Genomic DNA, 19,475 nt, shown 5'->3' with positions numbered 1-19,475 from the left:
GTTCTAAATAAGGGAAATAAAAATCAGGATCATTTTTGTCAGTTTGAGGATTTTTTTTCCTTCTCAATACTACATTCAGGATGAGAATGTAAAACATGATAATGTCCTTATCTGCATGTCATATACTCGTTTATGTGGAACCACATCACTATAGACTCATCATTGGGAAATTAAAATGCATAACAAATAAAAGTGTTTCAAAGAAAACCTCTTGGATGATTTTGAAGATTCTTCTCATTATGAGCGAACAGAATTTGTAGATTTTGTATTAATTTGAATTACTCATTTAGAATTGTTTTAAATTTAACCTTTATTTAACTAGGCAAGTTAAGAACAAATTCTTATTTACAACGATGGCCTACCGGGGAACAGTGGGTTAACTGTCTTGTTCGGGGGCACAACGACAGATTTGTACCTTGTCACCTCGGGGATTCGATCCAACAACCTTTTGGTTACTGGTCGTGGTCCTTCTGTAGCACAGTTGGTAGAGCATGGCGCTTGTAACGCCAGGGTAGTGGGTTTGATTCCCGGGACCACCCATACGTAGAATGTATGCACACATGACTGTAGGTCGCTTTGGATAAAAGCGTCTGCTAAATGGCATATATATATACTGGCCCAACGTGCCAACCACTAGGCTACCTACTCAGCTGCATAGTGTATATTCTACCTATTTACTTGCTACCTATCCCCCCCTGCTTAGAGTCTGATGAAGGAGGACAACAGTACTTTTATGTTGAAGAGAGATTTAAAGGAGAGATTCAGAGGGATTTGTTATGTTCTTACAGTAATTTCCACTCCATTCATATATATATATGAGATTGGAATAATACTGTAAAATTGTGAAAATTAGGATAATGTCCTTTTATTATAAGAGGTGATTGAAAGGACAGCCTGAAATTCAGCCTGTTTTGATGGGATGGAGTTCTGGCCTGCCCGCTGACATCAGCAGGTGGCAAATGAAACCAATAAGACAGTTCCAAACGTCTCTGCCAATAACACTTAGTTTTCAGCTTTCCCTTCCTCACTCAGACCTAGCGAAATTCTTGCTTCAGAAATTGCTATTTTAATTGATGCTAAGGTACTTAACTGTTAGACGGAAATTAATTGATATTCAGAAAAGGTTCTGCAATAATGAAATGTTTAATATGGAGATTAATTTAGCCACAAGCCAGTTCATTTTTACTTAATTTCTAGAGAGTGCCAACAGTTACTCATTAATTACATACAATTAAAATACAAAATCCCTGCAATTAATGTGATGGTACAGAAGCTGTTGATTTTAACATCCAGCACCATCCAGCATTAGAAACGTACAGTGCATTCGGAAAGTATTCAGACCCCTTCCCTTTTGCAAAAATGTCTAAAAACCTGTTTTTGCTTTGTCATTATGGGTTATTGTGATGTCATTATGGGGTATTGTGATGTCATTATTGTCACAATCGTGACAGTCCCCAGTCCGGGGTCTCCAGCGACGGTCCCCAGTGACAGTACCCCCCCCCAAAGGTGCGGACTCCCGGCCGCAAACCTGAACCTATAGGGGAGGGTCCGGGTGGGCACCTACCCTCGGTGGAGGCTCTGGTTCAGGACGCAGCCCTCCTTACGCTGATTCCTCCGCTTCTGTCGAACCGGACCATGGATCATCGCCGGAGGCCCCGGACTGGGGACCGTCGCCGGAGACCCCGGACTGGGGATCATCGCCGGAGGCCCCGGACTGGGGACCGTCGCTGGAGACCCCGGACTGGGGACCGTCGCCGGAGGCCCCGGACTGGGGACCGTCGCTGGAGATTTCTGACTGGGGGCCGTCGTTGGAGGTTCCGGACTGTGGACCGTCGTTGGAGGTTCCGGACTGTGGGCCGTCGTTGGAGGTTCCGGACTGTGAACTGTCGTTGGAGGTTCCGGACTATGGGCCGTCGTTGGAGGTTCCGGACTGTGGACCATCGTTGGAAGCTCTGGACTGGGAACTGTCGCCGGAAGCTCTGGTCTGTGGAGGCGCACTGAAGGCCTGATGCGTGGGACCGGTACAGGTGGCACCGGGCTGAAGACACGCACCTCAGGGCGAGTGCGTGGAGAAGGCACAGGACGTACTGGACTGTGGAGGCGCACTGGAGATCTGGAGCGTAGAGCTGGCACAGGATATCCTGGTCCAGGGAGGCGTACTGGAGGCCAGGAGCGCTGAGCCGGCACCGTCCGTCCTGGCTGGATGCCCATTCTAGCCCGGCCAATGCGGGGAGCTGGAATAAAGTGCACCGGGCTATGAATGCGCACTGGAGACACTGTGCGCATCACTGCGTAACACGGTAAGCATGGGGAGTTGGCTCAGGTCTAACCCCTGATTCTGCCAATCTCCCCTTGTGCCCCCTCCCAATTTTTTTGTTGTTGATATTACCGTTTTTTGGAGCTTATACGTGACCCCTCGTGTCATCGCCGTTCCTCTTTCGCTGCCTCCATCTGCTTCCATGGCAGGGTCTTGTCCCCTGCCATAACTTCCTCCCATGTCCATGATGTCCTCCACTCGCCTTTCACCCGAGCCCAGGATATCCGCTCCTCTTAGAACACTCTGCTTGGTCTTTTTGTGGTGGGATCTTCTGTCACGATCCGTCGTATGAGTGAGACCAAGGCGCAACGTGGCAAATGCTAGACATAAAAAAAACTAGAGTACCCACCCTAGTTACACCCTGACCTAACCAAAATATATAGAAAACAGAGATATCTAAGGTCAGGGCATGACAATTATGGGGTATTGTGATGGCAGTATGGGGTATTGTGATGTCATTATGGGGTATTGTGATGTCATTATGGGGTATTGTGATGTCATTGTGAGGTATTGTGATGTCAGTATGGGGTATTGTGATGTCAGTATGGGGTATTGTGATGTCATTGTGGGGTATTGTGTTGCTGAGGAGGTTTTTTTACTTACCCCATTTTAGAATAAGACTGTAACGTAACAAAATGTTGAAAAATACAAGGGGTCAGAACACTTTCCGAATGCTCTGTATACATGGATTAGTGTCTGTATTGTGTTCAGAAACCAACATCCTTCCTTGTTTTACAGCTTTGAATGATGGACAGTTGAAAGTGGCTTAACAAATGAATTTCTCACAATAAAACCGTACATACAAGGCATTAGCATAGTAATTAGTAAGGGCCTTCATATTTCAGCCAACTAACTAAGAAATCCCTATGCCTATATTTTCTTGCAGGAAAACAGCAATAGCGGTATAAAGTATAGAGAGGTTGCATAAGGGTTTGCTGTAACTACCTCGTCCAGATCGTCGTAACTTCTACTGTTACTGTGAATCTGCTGCTCATGGATGTAACACTCAAGTCCATCATTTTGGGCACATTGATAAAGACAAGAAAAAAATACTGTATAAAATAAATTATTCAAATACTGATCTATATTGCATACTCAAAAACATGGGGGAATTATATTATTTTAATACTAATATAATTGCTCAGGGAAATAGATTGAGTTTAACAAGCAAATATATATATTTTTTAAATACTCAAAAAGATAAGTGCCAATGTTTGGCATCCCTGTTTTCAGTATTTCAGCACCCTACCCTTGTGAGGATAACGACACTGAGCCTTTTTCAAAAATCTTTTATGAGATTGGAGAACACATTGGGAGGGATCTTAGACCATTCCTTCACACAGAATCTTTCCAGATCCTTGATATCATTCGTCTGCGTTTATGGACTGGCTCTCTTCAATTCAAACCACAGGTTTTCAATGGGGTTCAAGTCCAGAGAAGGAGATGGCCATTGCAGAATGTTGATTTTGTGGTCTATTAACCATTTATCTGTGTATTTTGATGTGTGTTTGGGGTTATTGTCTTGTTGAAAGATCCACGTTCTCAGAACATTTACCGGTCAGGAAACGTATGCCTTTGTTCCCATAACCAATGGGAAACCAAAAAACGTACGTTCCCACAACTTCAAAGGAACCACATGTGCTAGCTGGGAAGATGGAGGAAAACAGTCAGTGCTCAGTTATCATCCAATTCAACTGCTGTTAAAGAAGGTTTTTGGGTTGAAAAATGTGCTGTTAAAGAAGGTTTTTGGGTTGAAAAATGTGCTGTTAAAGAAGGTCTTTGGGTTGAAAAATGTGCTGTTAAAGAAGGTTTTTGGGTTGAAAAATGTGCTGTTAAAGAAGGTCTTTGGATTGAAAAATGTGCTGTTAAAGAAGCATAGGGCCGGTTCTCTAAATCCAGATTAGCATGATGCTCAATGGAGACTATCCAAATAAGAACCACACATTTCCTGTAAAACATCAGTTCCACAACACAGTCATGCTCTGTCACGTCATCTTGAATGCCTGTTACCTGATGTACTGATTGAAGCAGACCACCTGGCTCACACCATACATTTAAATGTATACACACGCGTCTAAACAAAACCAATATCTATCTAACCTCCAGATGCTATTTAGAATGTACAAAGGTCATTCTGTTTTCTTCCAATCATATTACTGGAATCAATCATCGTCCATCTTGAGGGCAGACCAAAGGCTTTATTTGGTAATTGTGTCGTGTCTGGAAGGGTTGAGGAGGCTGGGGGTTGTGAGTTATATTTCGATTTATCATGATTAGTAGCTCGTGAGAGAATGGTGAATCGGGGGTGGGGGTAGTTTAGTCTGGCTGAGCTTTTCCTTTCAAATGTTGTTTTGTGAAGAGCACGGTGTCCAAGGCTACGCTGAGTTGCATGGTTGGGGTCGATTACATTTCAATTCCGGGCAATTCAAATAGTAAACCTAAATCCTAATGTTCCTACTGTGCCTTCAGAGTAGTCACAACCTTTGACCTTTTCCACATTTTGTTGTGTTACAGCCTGAATTTAAAATTGATCAAATTTAGATTTGTTTTGTCATTGGTCTACACACAATACCCCATAATGTCAAAGTGGAATTATTATTATTTATATTTGTTTTAAATGTTTACAATTTAATTTAAAAAAGGAAAAACTGAAATGTCTTGAGCCAATAAGTATTCAACCCCTTTGTTATGACAAGCCTAAATAAGTTCAGGTGTAAACATTTGCTTAACAAGTCACATAATTAGTTGCACGGACTCTCTGCGCAATAATAGTGTTTAACATGATTTTTGAATGACTCTCTTATCTCTACTTGTTGTGTGTATGTTTAACTGACACACACACACACATATTCTCCATGACTGGTAGCACTGTCTCACAATAGACTGATCAGCATTCATATCTATGGCCATCATGTTGACATGGAGGTAGCGAGCCTTTCCTGCTGACCTTGCTAGTGAAGTTTAGACGTCTGGACCTGGCCCTGTTCATCAGACATAAGACAGGACCTTGAGGGAACGATACACAGCTTTGATTTAAACGCTGACAGCTCCTCTTTAACCAACAGCTTGAGATCACCACATCCATGTATATAAATAACATGTCTCAAATTTTGTGAAGTTGTTTATCAAACCGTTATGTGGCCTTTGTACGGGTTTCTAGTTTCTATCTTACAGAATTTCATTTCTAATACCCTCTGCAAAAACAAAACAAAAAATATGAAGTGCACTGTAACTAAATAATGAAAGCAATACAATGTTGATCACACGTTATGAATTGAACATGTTTTTTTGGTGTTTTTTCAAAAGGACATCGGTGTAGCAGATCAATACATATCCAGATGTCATGCTCTGTGATCTGAGCTCATCAAACAGAGGAATCCTTCATTTCAACATTGATTTTTTTTTAGTGGCATGGTGATTTACCTAAAAGGGATTTCACATCAATTTGGTTTTTCCCCTTAAGCCCAGCCCACTAAATAACAATAGTAATTTATTAACATATGATTGATGATGGCTGACAATGCAAAACATTTTCTTACAATGGAAGTACAATATGAAAACTGTGCATTTGTTAATGACAGGAAGGAGAGAGAAACATACAGTAGCTAACAATGTTGTGATCTGCAGATTTTAGATCCTTTGTTGTTTTGGCAATAAAAAAAAACAGAAACAGGATGCCAGGATATAAATGAAATTAGGGAGTGGTCAGGGGATGCCTGTTCCATCCCTGCTACGAATAGGAAGCTGCAAAATGAGATATCCTGGAGCCCGCTGCTCAGAAGCATCAGAGATGGGAGGGGACAGCTGTCACCAGGCCAGTCGAGTTTCCTGATCTGGGCACCGAGACGACTCTCGCTGGGAAGATGAACGAGGAATGGACACCATGTCTAATCTCTAGTCACACAGGGTGATTCACGAGAGGGAGTGTGACTGGCCTCACACTCCCTCACTCCCAATCTCAAGACAACTGTTGTTTTATTTCCAACCCATTGCTCACCTTCTTCTTTGTTGTCAGACACAAGGAAACTGTTCCATTCTGGAAGCATCCTGGTGTTCTTAGAACCGCATGAAAAAACAGGCTCCTGGTTTTCTTAGAACCGTATGAAAAAACAGGCTCCTGGTGTTCTTAGAGCCGCATGAAAAAACAGGCTCCTGGTGTTCTTAGAACCGCATGAAAAAACAGGCTCCTGGTGTTCTTTAGAAAAAAACACCTGGTGTTCTTAGAACCGTATGAAAAAACAGGCTCCTGGTGTTCTTAGAACCGTATGAAAAAACAGGCTCCTGGTGTTCTTAGAACCGCATGAAAAAACAGGCTCCTGGTGTTCTTAGAACCGCATGAAAAAACAGGCTCCTGGTGTTCTTAGAACCGTATGAAAAAACAGGCTCCTGGTGTTCTTAGAACCGCATGAAAAAACAGGCTCCTGGTGTTCTTAGAACCGCATGAAAAAACAGGCTCCTGGTGTTCTTAGAACCGCATGAAAAAACAGGCTCCTGGTGTTCTTAGAACCGCATGAAAAAACAGGCTCCTGGTGTTCTTTATGAAAACCAGGCTCCTGGTGTTCTTAAAAAAACAGGCTCCTGGTGTTCTTAGAACCGCATGAAAAACAGGCTCCTGGTGTTCTTAGAACCGTATGAAAAAAACAGGCTCCTGGTGTTCTTAGAACCGCATGAAAAAAAACAGGCTCCTGGTGTTCTTAGTTCTTAGAACCGTATGAAAAAACAGGCTCCTGGTGTTCTTAGAACCGTATGAAAAAACAGGCAAAAAAAACAGGCCTGGTGTTCTTAGAACCGTATGAAAAAACAGGCTCCTGGTGTTCTTAGAACCGTATGAAAAAACAGGCTCCTGGTGTTCTTAGAACCGTATGAAAAAACAGGCTCCTGGTGTTCTTAGAACCGTATGAAAAAACAGGCTCCTGGTGTTCTTAGAACCGCATGAAAAAACAGGCTCCTGGTGTTCTTAGAACCGTATGAAAAAACAGGCTCCTGGTGTTCTTAGAACCGCATGAAAAAACAGGCTCCTGGTGTTCTTAGAACCGTATGAAAAAACAGGCTCCTGGTGTTCTTAGAACCGCATGAAAAAACAGGCTCCTGGTGTTCTTAGAACCGTATGAAAAAACAGGCTCCTGGTGTTCTTAGAACCGTATGAAAAAACAGGCTCCTGGTGTTCTTAGAACCGTATGAAAAAACAGGCTCCTGGTGTTCTTAGAACCGCATAAAAAACAGGCTCCTGGTGTTCTTAGAACCTATGAAAAAACAGGCTCCTGGTGTTCTTAGAACCATGAAAAAACAGGCTCCTGGTGTTCTTAGAACTGCAAAAAAACAGGCTCCTGGTGTTCTTAGAATTCATATGAAAAAACAGGCTCCTGGTGTTCTTAGAACCAAAATGAAAAACAGGCTCCTGGTGTTCTTAGAACCGTATGAAAAAACAGGCTCCTGGTGTTCTTAGAATATGAAAAAACAGGCTCCTGGTGTTCTTAGAACCACTATAAAAAACAGGCTCCTGGTGTTCTTAGAAATGAAAAAACAGTTCTTAGAAGCTCCTGGTGTTAATAGAACTTCATGAAAAAATAAAACAGGCTTAGAACCGCATGAAAAAACCTGGTGTTCTTAGAACCGCATGAAAAAACAGGCTCCTGGTGTTCTTAGAACCTTATTAAAAACAGGCAATCCTGGTGTTCTTAGAACCGCATGACCTTTTAAAAACAGGCTCCTGGTGTTCTTAGAACCGTATTAAAAAACAGGCTCCTGGTGTTCTTAGAACCGTCATGAAAAAACAGGCTCCTGGTGTTTTAAAAAACAGGCTCCTGGTGTTCTTAGAACCTATGAAAAAACAGGCTCCTGGTGTTCTTAGAACCGCATGAAAAAACAGGCTCCTGGTGTTCTTAGAACCGTATGAAAAAACAGGCTCCTGGTGTTCTTCAAACCTTTTAAAAACAGGCTCCTGGTGTTCTTAGAACCTCATTTAAAAACAGGCTCCTGGTGTTCTTAGAACCGTATTTAAAAACAGGCTCCTGGTGTTCTTAGAACCGCATTTAAAAACAGGCTCCTGGTGTTCTTAGAACCGTATGAAAAAACAGGCTCCTGGTGTTCTTAGAACCGTCATGAAAAAACAGGCTCCTGGTGTTCTTAGAACCGTATGAAAAAACAGGCTCCTGGTGTTCTTAGAACCTATGAAAAAACAGGCTCCTGGTGTTCTTAGAACCGCATGAAAAAACAGGCTCCTGGTGTTCTTAGAACCTATGAAAAAACAGGCTCCTGGTGTTCTTAGAACCGTCATGAAAAACAGGCTCCTGGTGTTCTTAGAACCGTATGAAAAAACAGGCTCCTGGTGTTCTTAGAACCGTCATGAAAAAACAGGCTCCTGGTGTTCTTAGAACCGCATGAAAAACAGGCTCCTGGTGTTCTTAGAACCGTATGAAAAAACAGGCTCCTGGTGTTCTTAGAAATGAAAAAACATCTGTTCTTAGAACCTATGAAAAAACAGGCTCCTGGTGTTCTTAGAACCTATGAAAAAACAGGCTCCTGGTGTTCTTAGAACCGCATGAAAAAACAGGCTCCTGGTGTTCTTAGAACCGTATGAAAAAACAGGCTCCTGGTGTTCTTAGAACCGCATGAAAAAACAGGCTCCTGGTGTTCTTAGAACTGTCATGAAAAAACACCTGGTGTTCTTAGAACCGTATGAAAAAACAGGCTCCTGGTGAACCTATGAAAAAACAGGCTCCTGGTGTTCTTAAACCTGAAAAAACAGGCTCCTGGTGTTCTTAGAACCGTATGAAAAACAGGCTCCTGGTGTTCTTAGAACCGCATGAAAAAAACAGGCTCCTGGTGTTCTTAGAACCGTATGAAAAAACAGGCTCCTGGTGTTCTTACCAACCGTATGAAAAAACAGGCTCCTGGTGTTCTTAGAACCTTTATAAAAACAGGCTCCTGGTGTTCTTAGAACCGCATGAAAAAACAGGCTCCTGGTGTTCTTAGAACCGCATGAAAAAACAGGCTCCTGGTGTTCTTAGAATATGAAAAAACAGGCTCCTGGTGTGGTAATTCTTAGAACCGCATGAAAAACAGGCTCCTGGTGTTCTTAGAACCGTATGAAAAAACAGGCTCCTGGTGTTCTTAGAATATGAAAAAACAGGCTCCTGGTGTTCTTAGAACCGTATGAAAAAACAGGCTCCTGGTGTTCTTAGAACCGCATGAAAAAACAGGCTCCTGGTGTTCTTAGAACCGTATGAAAAAACAGGCTCCTGGTGTTCTTAGAACCGTATGAAAAAACAGGCTCCTGGTGTTCTTAGAACCGCATGAAAAAACAGGCTCCTGGTGTTCTTAGAACCGTATGAAAAAACAGGCTCCTGGTGTTCTTAGAACCACATGAAAAAACAGGCTCCTGGTGTTCTTAGAACCGTATGAAAAAACAGGCTCCTGGTGTTCTTAGAACCGCATGAAAAAACAGGCTCCTGGTGTTCTTAGAACCGCATGAAAAAACAGGCTGTGCTTCTAAACAAACTGTCTCCCACCTCCTCCTCAGCTAAGGCACAAACGCTACAGAAGCTGTTGTCTTATACAATAATCACTCATCGTGATAAGTGCTTAGTTGGAAGCTATAAGTTAATCACTTATCATATATTAACCACTTCGTCGTATCTTCACTGTGACATGACTGCAAACATACGTGCCACATTACATACATTCATATGAAACACTTACAGTCAGATCCAAAATGATTAGCACTCTTTGCTAAAGATGAGGGGGAAAAAGACAGTATAAAATAAATCTAAATACTGAGCTATAGCGTGTTCCAAAACACACTATATTCCAAAAAAGTATATTATTTTATACAAATGGAAAGAAAAGAGTTTAAGTAATAAAACGTTCAATACCTTTTAATATCTGTCAATACCTTTTAATACCTTTTAATATCTGTCAATACCTTTTAATATCTGTCAATACCTTTTAATATCTGTCAATGCCTTTTAATACCTGTCAATACCTTTTAATATCTGTCAATACCTTTTAATATCTGTCAATACCTTTTAATACCTGTCAATGCCTTTTAATATCTGTCAATACCTTTCAATATCTGTCAATACCTTTTAATATCTGTCAATACCTTTTAATATCTGTCAATACCTTTTAATATCTGTCAATACCTTTTAATATCTGTCAATGCCTTTTAATACCTGTCAATACCTTTTAATATCTGTCAATACCTTTTAATATCTGTCAATACCTTTTAATACCTGTCAATACCTTTTAATATCTGTCAATGCCTTTTAATATCTGTCAATACCTTTTAATACCTTTTAATATCTGTCAATACCTTTTAATATCTGTCAATACCTTTTAATATCTGTCAATGCCTTTTAATACCTGTCAATACCTTTTAATATCTGTCAATACCTTTTAATATCTGTCAATACCTTTTAATATCTGTCAATACCTTTTAATACCTGTCAATGCCTTTTAATATCTGTCAATACCTTTCAATATCTGTCAATACCTTTTAATATCTGTCAATACCTTTTAATATCTGTCAATGCCTTTTAATACCTGTAAATACCTTTTAATATCTGTCAATACCTTTTAATATCTGTCAATACCTTTTAATATCTGTCAATGCCTTTTAATATCTGTCAATGCCTTTTAATACCTGTCAATACCTTTTAATATCTGTCAATACCTTTTAATATCTGTCAATACCTTTTAATATCTGTCAATACCTTTTAATACCTGTCAATACCTTTTAATATCTGTCAATGCCTTTTAATATCTGTCAATACCTTTTAATACCTTTTAATATCTGTCAATACCTTTTAATATCTGTCAATACCTTTTAATACCTGTCAATACCTTTTAATATCTGTCAATACCTTTTAATATCTGTCAATACCTTTTAATATCTGTCAATACCTTTTAATACCTGTCAATGCCTTTTAATATCTGTCAATACCTTTCAATATCTGTCAATACCTTTTAATATCTGTCAATACCTTTTAATATCTGTCAATGCCTTTTAATACCTGTCAATACCTTTTAATATCTGTCAATACCTTTTAATATCTGTCAATACCTTTTAATATCTGTCAATACCTTTTAATATCTGTCAATGCCTTTTAATACCTGTCAATGCCTTTTAATATCTGTCAATGCCTTTTAATATCTGTCAATACCTTTTAATACCTGTCAATGCCTTTTAATACCTGTCAATGCCTTTTAATATCTGTCAATGCCTTTTAATATCTGTCAATACCTTTTAATATCTGTCAATACCTTTTAATACCTTTTAATATCTGTCAATACCTTTTAATATCTGTCAATACCTTTTAATATCTGTCAATGCCTTTTAATATCTGTCAATACCTTTTAATATCTGTCAATACCTTTTAATATCTGTCAATGCCTTTTAATATCTGTCAATACCTTTTCAATACCTTTTAATATCTGTCAATGCCTTTTAATATCTGTCAATACCTTTCAATATCTGTCAATACCTTTCAATATCTGTCAATACCTTTCAATACCTTTTAATATCTGTCAATGCCTTTTAATATCTGTCAATACCTTTTCAATACCTTTTAATATCAGTCAATACCTTTCAATATCTGCCAATACCTTTCAATGCCTTTTAATACCTTTCAATATCTGTCAATACCTTTCAATGCCTTTTAATACCTGTCAATACCTTTTAATATCTGTCAATACCTTTTCAATACCTTTTAATATCAGTCAATACCTTTCAATACCTTTCAATACCTGTCAATGCCTTTCAATACCAACACTGAGCCTTTTTTTGGAAAAAGTTGTATCAGATTGGAGAACATCTTAGAAGGGTTAATAGACTATTCCTCCAAACATAATCTTTCCAGACTGTTGATATCCTTTATCTGCACTCATGGACTGCCCTATAACTCAAACCGCAGGTTTACAATTGTTTCATTTAATTTAAATGTAACCTTTAACTAGGCAAGTAAGTTAAGAACAAATTGTTATTTACAATGACGGCCTATCCCGGCCAAACCTGGACGACGCTGGGGCCAATTGTGCACTCCCAATGTGATACAGCCTGGGGTATCCGGAGATTGAAATGGCCATTACAAAATGTTCGTTTTGTGGTTAATAAACCATTTCTTTGTGGATTTTGATGTGTGCTTGGGCTTGTTGTCTAGCTGGAAGATCCACTTGTGGTCAAGTTTAGGCCTTGTGGTAAAGGCAACCAGGTGTTTGGCTAAAATGTCCTGGTACTGAGTAAAGTTCATGATGCCGTTGACCTCAACAAGGGCCCCAGGACCAGTGGAAGAAAAACAGCCCCATAGTGTTAAAAAAATCCACCACCATATTTTACAGTAAGTGTGGGGTTCTTTACTACATACAATTCCTCTTTTCAACACCATATTTTACAGTAAGTGTGGGGTTCTTTAATACATACGATTCCTCTTTTCAACACCATATTTTACAGTAAGTGTGGGGTTCTTTAATACATACGATTCCTCTTTTTAACACCATATTTTACAGTAAGTGTGGGGTTCTTTACTACATACGATTCCTCTTTTCAACACCGTATTTTACAGTAAGTGTGGGGTTCTTTAATACATACGATTCCTCTTTTCAACACCATATTTTACAGTAAGTGTGGGGTTCTTTAATACATACGATTCCTCTTTTCAACACCGTATTTTACAGTAAGTGTGGGGTTCTTTAATACATACGATTCCTCTTTTCAACACCATATTTTACAGTAAGTGTGGGGTTCTTTAATACATACGATTCCTCTTTTTAACACCATATTTTACAGTAAGTGTGGGGTTCTTTAATACATACGATTCCTCTTTTCAACACCATATTTTACAGTAAGTGTGGGGTTCTTTACTCCATACGGTTCCTCTTTTCAACACCATATTTTACAGTAAGTGTGGGGTTCTTTAATACATACGATTCCTCTTTTCAACACCATATTTTACAGTAAGTGTGGGGTTCTTTACTACATACGATTCCTCTTTTCAACACCATATTTTACAGTAAGTGTGGGGTTCTTTACTACATACGATTCCTCTTTTCAACACCATATTTTACAGTAAGTGTGGGGTTCTTTACTACATACGATTCCTCTTTTCAACACCATATTTTACAGTAAGTGTGGGGTTCTTTACTCCATACGATTCCTCTTTTCAACACCATATTTTACAGTAAGTGTGGGGTTCTTTAATACATACGATTCCTCTTTTTAACACCATATTTTACAGTAAGTTTGGGGTTCTTTACTACATACGATTCCTCTTTTCAACACCATATTTTACAGTAAGTGTGGGGTTCTTTACTACATACGATTCCTCTTTTCAACACCATATTTTACAGTAAGTGTGGGGTTCTTTAATACATACGATTCCTCTTTTCAACACCATATTTTACAGTAAGTTTGGGGTTCTTTACTCCATACGATTCCTCTTTTCAACACCAAACCCACCACTGGTGTGCACAGCCAAAGAGCTCTATTTTCATGTCATCAGATCAGTTCCAATCCAAGTGCAAACGCCTGACGTTTTCATTTGTTGGATGGCATAAAAAAAAAATAGAGCTCTTTGGCCACGCACACAAATACTTGACCCCTAATTTATTTTTAAGTATTACTTATTAAACTAAATCTCTTCCTCCTTCTCTGTATTAGTATAAAATAATATAATTTCATTTTTTTTTGCATGCAATATAGCTCAGCATTGTATTATTGATTTTACAGTATTTTTTTTCTTCATCTTTATCAGTAGTGTCAATAATGTTGGACCTGACTGTATACTGTACTTAGTTGGTAGGGCGTCATATTCACACTTAACATAATATGTTCTTGTGGTGGTTGGTGTGTGGGAGCTGTGCTACAGAGGGCAGGCAGGTCTACCATATCAAGTCCAAAATCTCACATATCCTCACTTCTTGTATACATTACATAGTTGCACATCATCTTAATGCCATAGCCTGCAATGAATCACCATTTTCTGGCTGAGATACTGAGATATTGTGTTATTGACTGTACGTTTGTTTATGTGTAACTCTGTGTTGCTGTTTTTTGTCGCACTGCTTTGATTTATCTTGACCAGGTCGCAGTTGTAAATAAGAACTTGTTCTCAACTGGCCTACCTGGTTAAATATAAATATATTTTTAAATGTATTGAAATAACCCACTAAAATCTAGACAGAAGGCATACCCTGCACCGTATCCGTTTTACACCTTGATATGTCCAACCAAGACAAATAAGTAAACAAGACTGTTCTTTTAATATAAAAACAAAAATCAATTTAAAGTTAACAAAAATATGGTACTGCACTGTGTGTAATGCAAACCTTACGGAGAAACTGTACAAGAAACACATGTTGATAATTAGGATGCAGTGCCATCTGGTGGTTGTAAAGAAGAAGAACTGTTGAGTGTTTTTTCCCCTCACTACGGAGAGTAAATCTCGTTTTATCATCTCATAAGAATCTCATTTTACATCTAAGACGGCACACTTTCTATAAACAAAAACAGTAGAAGAAAGTTGAGCATACGACTTAAGACAAATATCAGTTTACATGATATAGCCATTTAAACAGGCATCCCTTTCTGGCAATGTTTAATGGACCAAAAGACAAGGATGTTGTATTGAACATAGAGAGAAGCAGTGTTACAGCACAGGGATAGGTAACATGACTCCACGAAGTAGGGCCAATCATCCGTATCAACTCGGTTTAAAGAGTGAATCAAAATACAGTGTGTTAGATCCCACTCAGGAATCATTAGGTAATCCAAACAGTTTGACTGTGCCTGCCTTGCTATCCCACTCAGGAATCATTAGGTAATGCAAACAGTTTGACTGTGCCTGCCTTGCTATCCCACTCAGGAATCATTAGGTAATCCAAACAGTTTGACTGTGCCAGACTCTCTATTGTTGTCGTACTTCCCTTCCTTGTCATCACATGCGTAGGCCAGCAGCGGTCTCTTAGGATGCCAGGCTACTGTGAACGTAGGAGACTCACACTGGACCTCCCACAGCTTCTCTCCTGCAAAAACACAAAACAGAAGATACTCTGAATGATTAACTCAAATTAATGAGGACTATATTCTTGCCAAGGACTATGCGGCATAGTGTGGGTTTGTTTTGTAGGCCGTACGGTCCACGGGGAGTGTGGGGGGGTTATTCTTGCACATTAAATTCTTTTAACTATTTTGTGTTTTTGCTAATTGTGTTTCTTATGTGTCAACAAAAAGTTTGTTTGACTTTTTTTTCTCTCCAACTAACCTGTTTCAACCTCTGCTATGTCTATGAAGTGGTCCTCTGAGGCTGAAGCCAGCATCTTCCCATCATGGCTGAAACTCAATGTTCTCACTGGCCAGTCCAACCTGAAACGCAAGACAATCAGACTCAATGAATGTATACATTGCAAAAGCATGAATGTCAAGTGATACAAATACAGATCATTGTTTGGGTGCTTAATGGGCTACAAGGGTTAGCTGATGATGGTGATGAGGGATTTGCACTATCTGTCCATATGGACTGTTTTCAATGTAGACTCACTCACCTGGAGAAACAGCGAACACAGACCAGTTCTTCAACGGTCCACAGACTGACCAGGGCATCTGCACTTCCTGTGGCAAAGTACTTCCCCGTGGGGTCAAACTTGATGCAGATGCAGTTGGAGGGATGGGCGTTGATCGACTGGATGGGCTTCAGCTCGGGGTAACTGAAAACAGCATGTCAAAGTCAGGGAGTAACTTAGGCTAATTATCAACCTATTTACTACTTCAAGTCATATCCATTTTCATGTGCAGCAGCAATAGGCATAGACTGCATCACAGGACATAAGCTACACATTCTAGTTTGGACAGGATTGTGAATACTTGAGTAATGGGGTATGGGGGAAATGACACCCTATTCCCTAAATAGTGCACTGGTTTATACCAGCACCATATGGGTCCAAGCCAAAAGTAGTGCACTAAATAGGGAATAACCTAGGGTTCTATTTTGGAAGGGACCAAGGTCTTACCTCAAGATGTTGATGCACCCGTTTCCATTGGTGAGAAAGAACATGTTGTTGTCATTATTCCACGAGATCTCGTTGACTTCGAACTTAAACTGCTCCTCAGCCCGTGACCGGTGTGATTTGACGTCGATGAAGGTAACCACATCATCCTTGTTCCCAACGGCTATCGTTTGGCCGTCGGGACTCCAGCAGATGTTGATGTTTTCCCCTGCAAACAAACATAGCAGGTAGATCATGCACTTTTGGTCGGCACAGATCAGAATGAATGCAACAGAACATTACAAATGGCACATTCTGTAAAGTCTTGCACTTCAGTACAATGCTAATGTATTGTTTTTGGCTTAAGACACAGCAGATGTATCGCTTGCATCGCTGTACAAAATGGGTTTAACTTTAGTGTTGACAGTAGCCGTGCACGTTGTTGTTCTAATTGGAAGGTACCTTTAGTGTTGACAGTAGCCGTGCACGTTGTTGTTCTAATTGGAAGGTACCTTTAGTGTTGACAGTAGCCGTGCACGTTGTTGTTCTAATTGGAAGGTACCTTTAGTGTTGACAGTAGCCGTGCACGTTGTTGTTCTAATTGGAAGGTACCTTTAGTGTTGACAGTAGCCGTGCACTTTGTTGTTCTGACGTCCCAGATGCGTATGGTCTTGTCCCCTGATGCAGTGACAAACACGTCTGGGTTGGTAGGATGCCAACACAACTGATCAACACTGTCTCCGTGGCCTCTGTAGTTGTTCTCCTTCACCTGTAAGGGATAGAAATAGGTAAAAACAACAAGATAGCTAGCTGTGTGCTAAAGTGGAGGTTGCTACTACAAATAGTAACTAACTAGCCGGTTGTCTCGGCTAGCTAGTTCAGCACATAACATAGCATCTAGCTATAGTGTGCTAGATGCTACCCCATTCCACCATTCCACTCTAGGCTCTTCCCGATCTGATCATAGTTAACAAATTAATAGGTATCAGCTAGATATAAAAGTGAGTGTATAATTTGGTGTGCCTGAATGTTACAATATAAGACTTGAGAGTCGTGTTATGAGCCTTGCACTAGCATGCGTGGTTCATTTATGCAATGTTAGCTTGCGTCTATTAACATGCTAGCAACGTACCAAACGGTCTTTTTCCAAGACAAATACGCTTGCTGTTTTATCAAAAGACCCAGATGCCAACCTCCTGCCGTCGCAACTCCATGCTACTGAATGAACTTTAGCGCTATGCGCAGGGAATTCCCTGCTTTTGTTGTTATTTCTAAAACTCTCTTGCATCTCTTGATAATATTTGGACGCCATTTTGGAAGATTCTACCACGTTATGTCGCTACAGGGGGGGGTCTTCTTCCTCTTCTTTGGAGTTTAACGGCGGTTGGCATCCAATATGTTGCATTACCGCCCCCAACTGGACTATGATGTAAATCCATTATACTTTTTGACAACAAAAGTATAACTAACGCTATAGTCATTAAAAACACACTACCCCATTCCACTACTTTGCCCCTATCTCCTCATGCACCATGCCAACGGCCAAGGAAGCCACTACTCAACATACCCTGCAACTCTTCTGAAGTCAAATCTCATATACCCAAATACGTCTCTGCAGCTGCCACCACAACATCTATTTTCTGTGATTTACATTCCATTTCTGTGATACAGTTGATAACCATTGCTATGAATGCTATAAGAAGACAACCTTACTGAAGCATATATCACTCATTGGCCTATCATTCTGTGCTGGCACAGATCTATTACTCACAGGGATACTCTCAGGATCCTTCACCCTCGACCCATTCACCTCTACTTTCTTCACTGCCTCAGCATACAACACCTTCTGTACTGCTCCCAGCAACATGGAGCCCCCTTACAGTTGACACAGACAACTTTATTCACCAAAACTACACAATCCTCTATCCCATGCCCTCCTGCACACATCCCACATCTTGGAATCTTTCTCCTACAAACTGCTACGACATGACCATAAACGTTGCACCTGACACAGTGCAGCGGATTCGGCACAAAACCTCGAACAGGATAACTGATATATCCTGACATGATTTTGTCTGGTAGAGACAAAACTCAAGAGGACCACGCTCACCAACAGGTCTGATTTGCACCAAACAACGGGCATCACAAACACCAGGAATCTTCAACTTCAAATGCTCATGCGCCAGCTCCCTCTGGTCAGAAGAAACATAAACAAATATCACAAGTCCAGTACAGGTTACCTAGGTTACCTTCACTGATTCAACTGTACCCAACTCCTTTCCTACCCACCCTGAAATCACAAATGGATCTGCCAAAAGGCAAGGATCCACTTTCTCCAAAAAATGTCACTCCTACTCGACCTCTTCTTCCTCTTTCCTCTCCATTCCTCTTCAGAAATCCACCTTTCTGTGTCCCTGGCCTGTCCTAATATTCCTGCTCTCCTGACTCTACCTTTCTGTGTCCCTGGCCTGTCCTAATATTCCTGCTCTCCTGACTCCACCTTTCTGTGTCCCTGGCCTGTCCTAATATTCCTGCTCTCCTGACTCCACCTTTCTGTGTCCCTGGCCTGTCCTAATATTCCTGCTCTCCTGACTCCAACTCATAATTGTTCTGCTCACCTTGGAAAACGTGTCGTCTCCAGGCGCCAACATTTTGAGAGCATGAGAAGTAGCCACAATCAGAAAATACGACCACCAAACTCAACTGTGTTCTATTCCTCGTCACAGTGGAAGACCTTGAGTTTTCTCTTGGTACACTCTGATAGTGCCTTGCGCTCGAGTTCACTTGGCATTGGCCCAAAGCACCAAAGTGGCTGGTTGACAACACCACCAAAAACTTGTTAGCCCCGATTACACATTGCTGGCCTTCCAATGTCTTGAGGGGTGTGATCTTGCTACAGTCCTGTATTATGTTTTTTGTATTATCATGGATAAATCGTGGATTATAAAAGATTATAAACTGGGTGGTTCAAACTCTAAATGCTGATTGGCTGACAGCCATGGTATATCAGACTGCATACCACGGGTATGACGAAACATTTATTTTTACTGTCCTAATTACATTGGTAAACAGTTTATAATACCAATAAGGCACCTTGGGGGTTTGTGATACATGGCCAATATACCACACCTCCTCAGGCCTTATTGCTTAAATATATCATCATTGTCTAAATAGTTAA

The 19,475-nt window shown here is 40.4% G+C and overlaps 1 protein-coding gene and 2 long non-coding RNA genes across 3 annotated transcripts; all 3 read right to left on the bottom strand.

The window, feature by feature from the left end:
- Positions 1 to 8,419: 8,419 nt before the first annotated feature.
- On the bottom strand, positions 8,420 to 9,013 carry LOC127913879 (uncharacterized). Its single transcript, XR_008087094.1, has 3 exons — positions 8,977 to 9,013; positions 8,856 to 8,944; positions 8,420 to 8,485 (listed from the first exon to the last, which is right to left on the bottom strand). It is a non-coding gene; the product is annotated as an uncharacterized LOC127913879 (long non-coding RNA).
- Positions 9,014 to 9,475: 462 nt separating this feature from the next.
- On the bottom strand, positions 9,476 to 11,803 carry LOC127913878 (uncharacterized). The gene is made up of 6 exons (XR_008087093.1): positions 11,692 to 11,803; positions 11,482 to 11,581; positions 11,282 to 11,441; positions 10,752 to 10,831; positions 10,652 to 10,711; positions 9,476 to 10,381 (listed from the first exon to the last, which is right to left on the bottom strand). It is a non-coding gene; the product is annotated as an uncharacterized LOC127913878 (long non-coding RNA).
- A 2,753-nt stretch (positions 11,804 to 14,556) lies between these two features.
- On the bottom strand, positions 14,557 to 17,639 carry thoc3 (THO complex 3). Its single transcript, XM_052487485.1, has 6 exons — positions 17,430 to 17,639; positions 16,910 to 17,066; positions 16,322 to 16,526; positions 15,857 to 16,018; positions 15,577 to 15,677; positions 14,557 to 15,337 (listed from the first exon to the last, which is right to left on the bottom strand). Exons 1-6 carry the CDS (start codon positions 17,607 to 17,609, stop codon positions 15,174 to 15,176), a joined length of 969 nt encoding a protein of 322 aa, XP_052343445.1. The 5' UTR covers positions 17,610 to 17,639; the 3' UTR covers positions 14,557 to 15,173.
- Positions 17,640 to 19,475: the final 1,836 nt, after the last annotated feature.

This window comes from Oncorhynchus keta, chromosome 30 (genome assembly GCF_023373465.1).
Source record: "Oncorhynchus keta strain PuntledgeMale-10-30-2019 chromosome 30, Oket_V2, whole genome shotgun sequence".
NCBI lineage: Eukaryota > Metazoa > Chordata > Actinopteri > Salmoniformes > Salmonidae > Oncorhynchus > Oncorhynchus keta.
The sequence above is the reverse complement of the archived record's forward strand: the minus strand, read 5'-3'. Positions and strand labels throughout refer to the sequence as shown.

Coding starts and splice junctions, on each gene's coding strand:
- thoc3 (XM_052487485.1), bottom strand. CDS start 17,609: ATGGCGTCCAAATATTATCAAGAGATGCAAGAGAGTTTTAGAAATAAC. Junction 16,527..16,909: donor GGCTACTGTCAACACTAAAG/GTACCTTCCAAT, acceptor GTTTGTTTGCAG/GGGAAAACATCAACATCTGC. Junction 16,019..16,321: donor GGGTGCATCAACATCTTGAG/GTAAGACCTTGG, acceptor TGCTGTTTTCAG/TTACCCCGAGCTGAAGCCCA.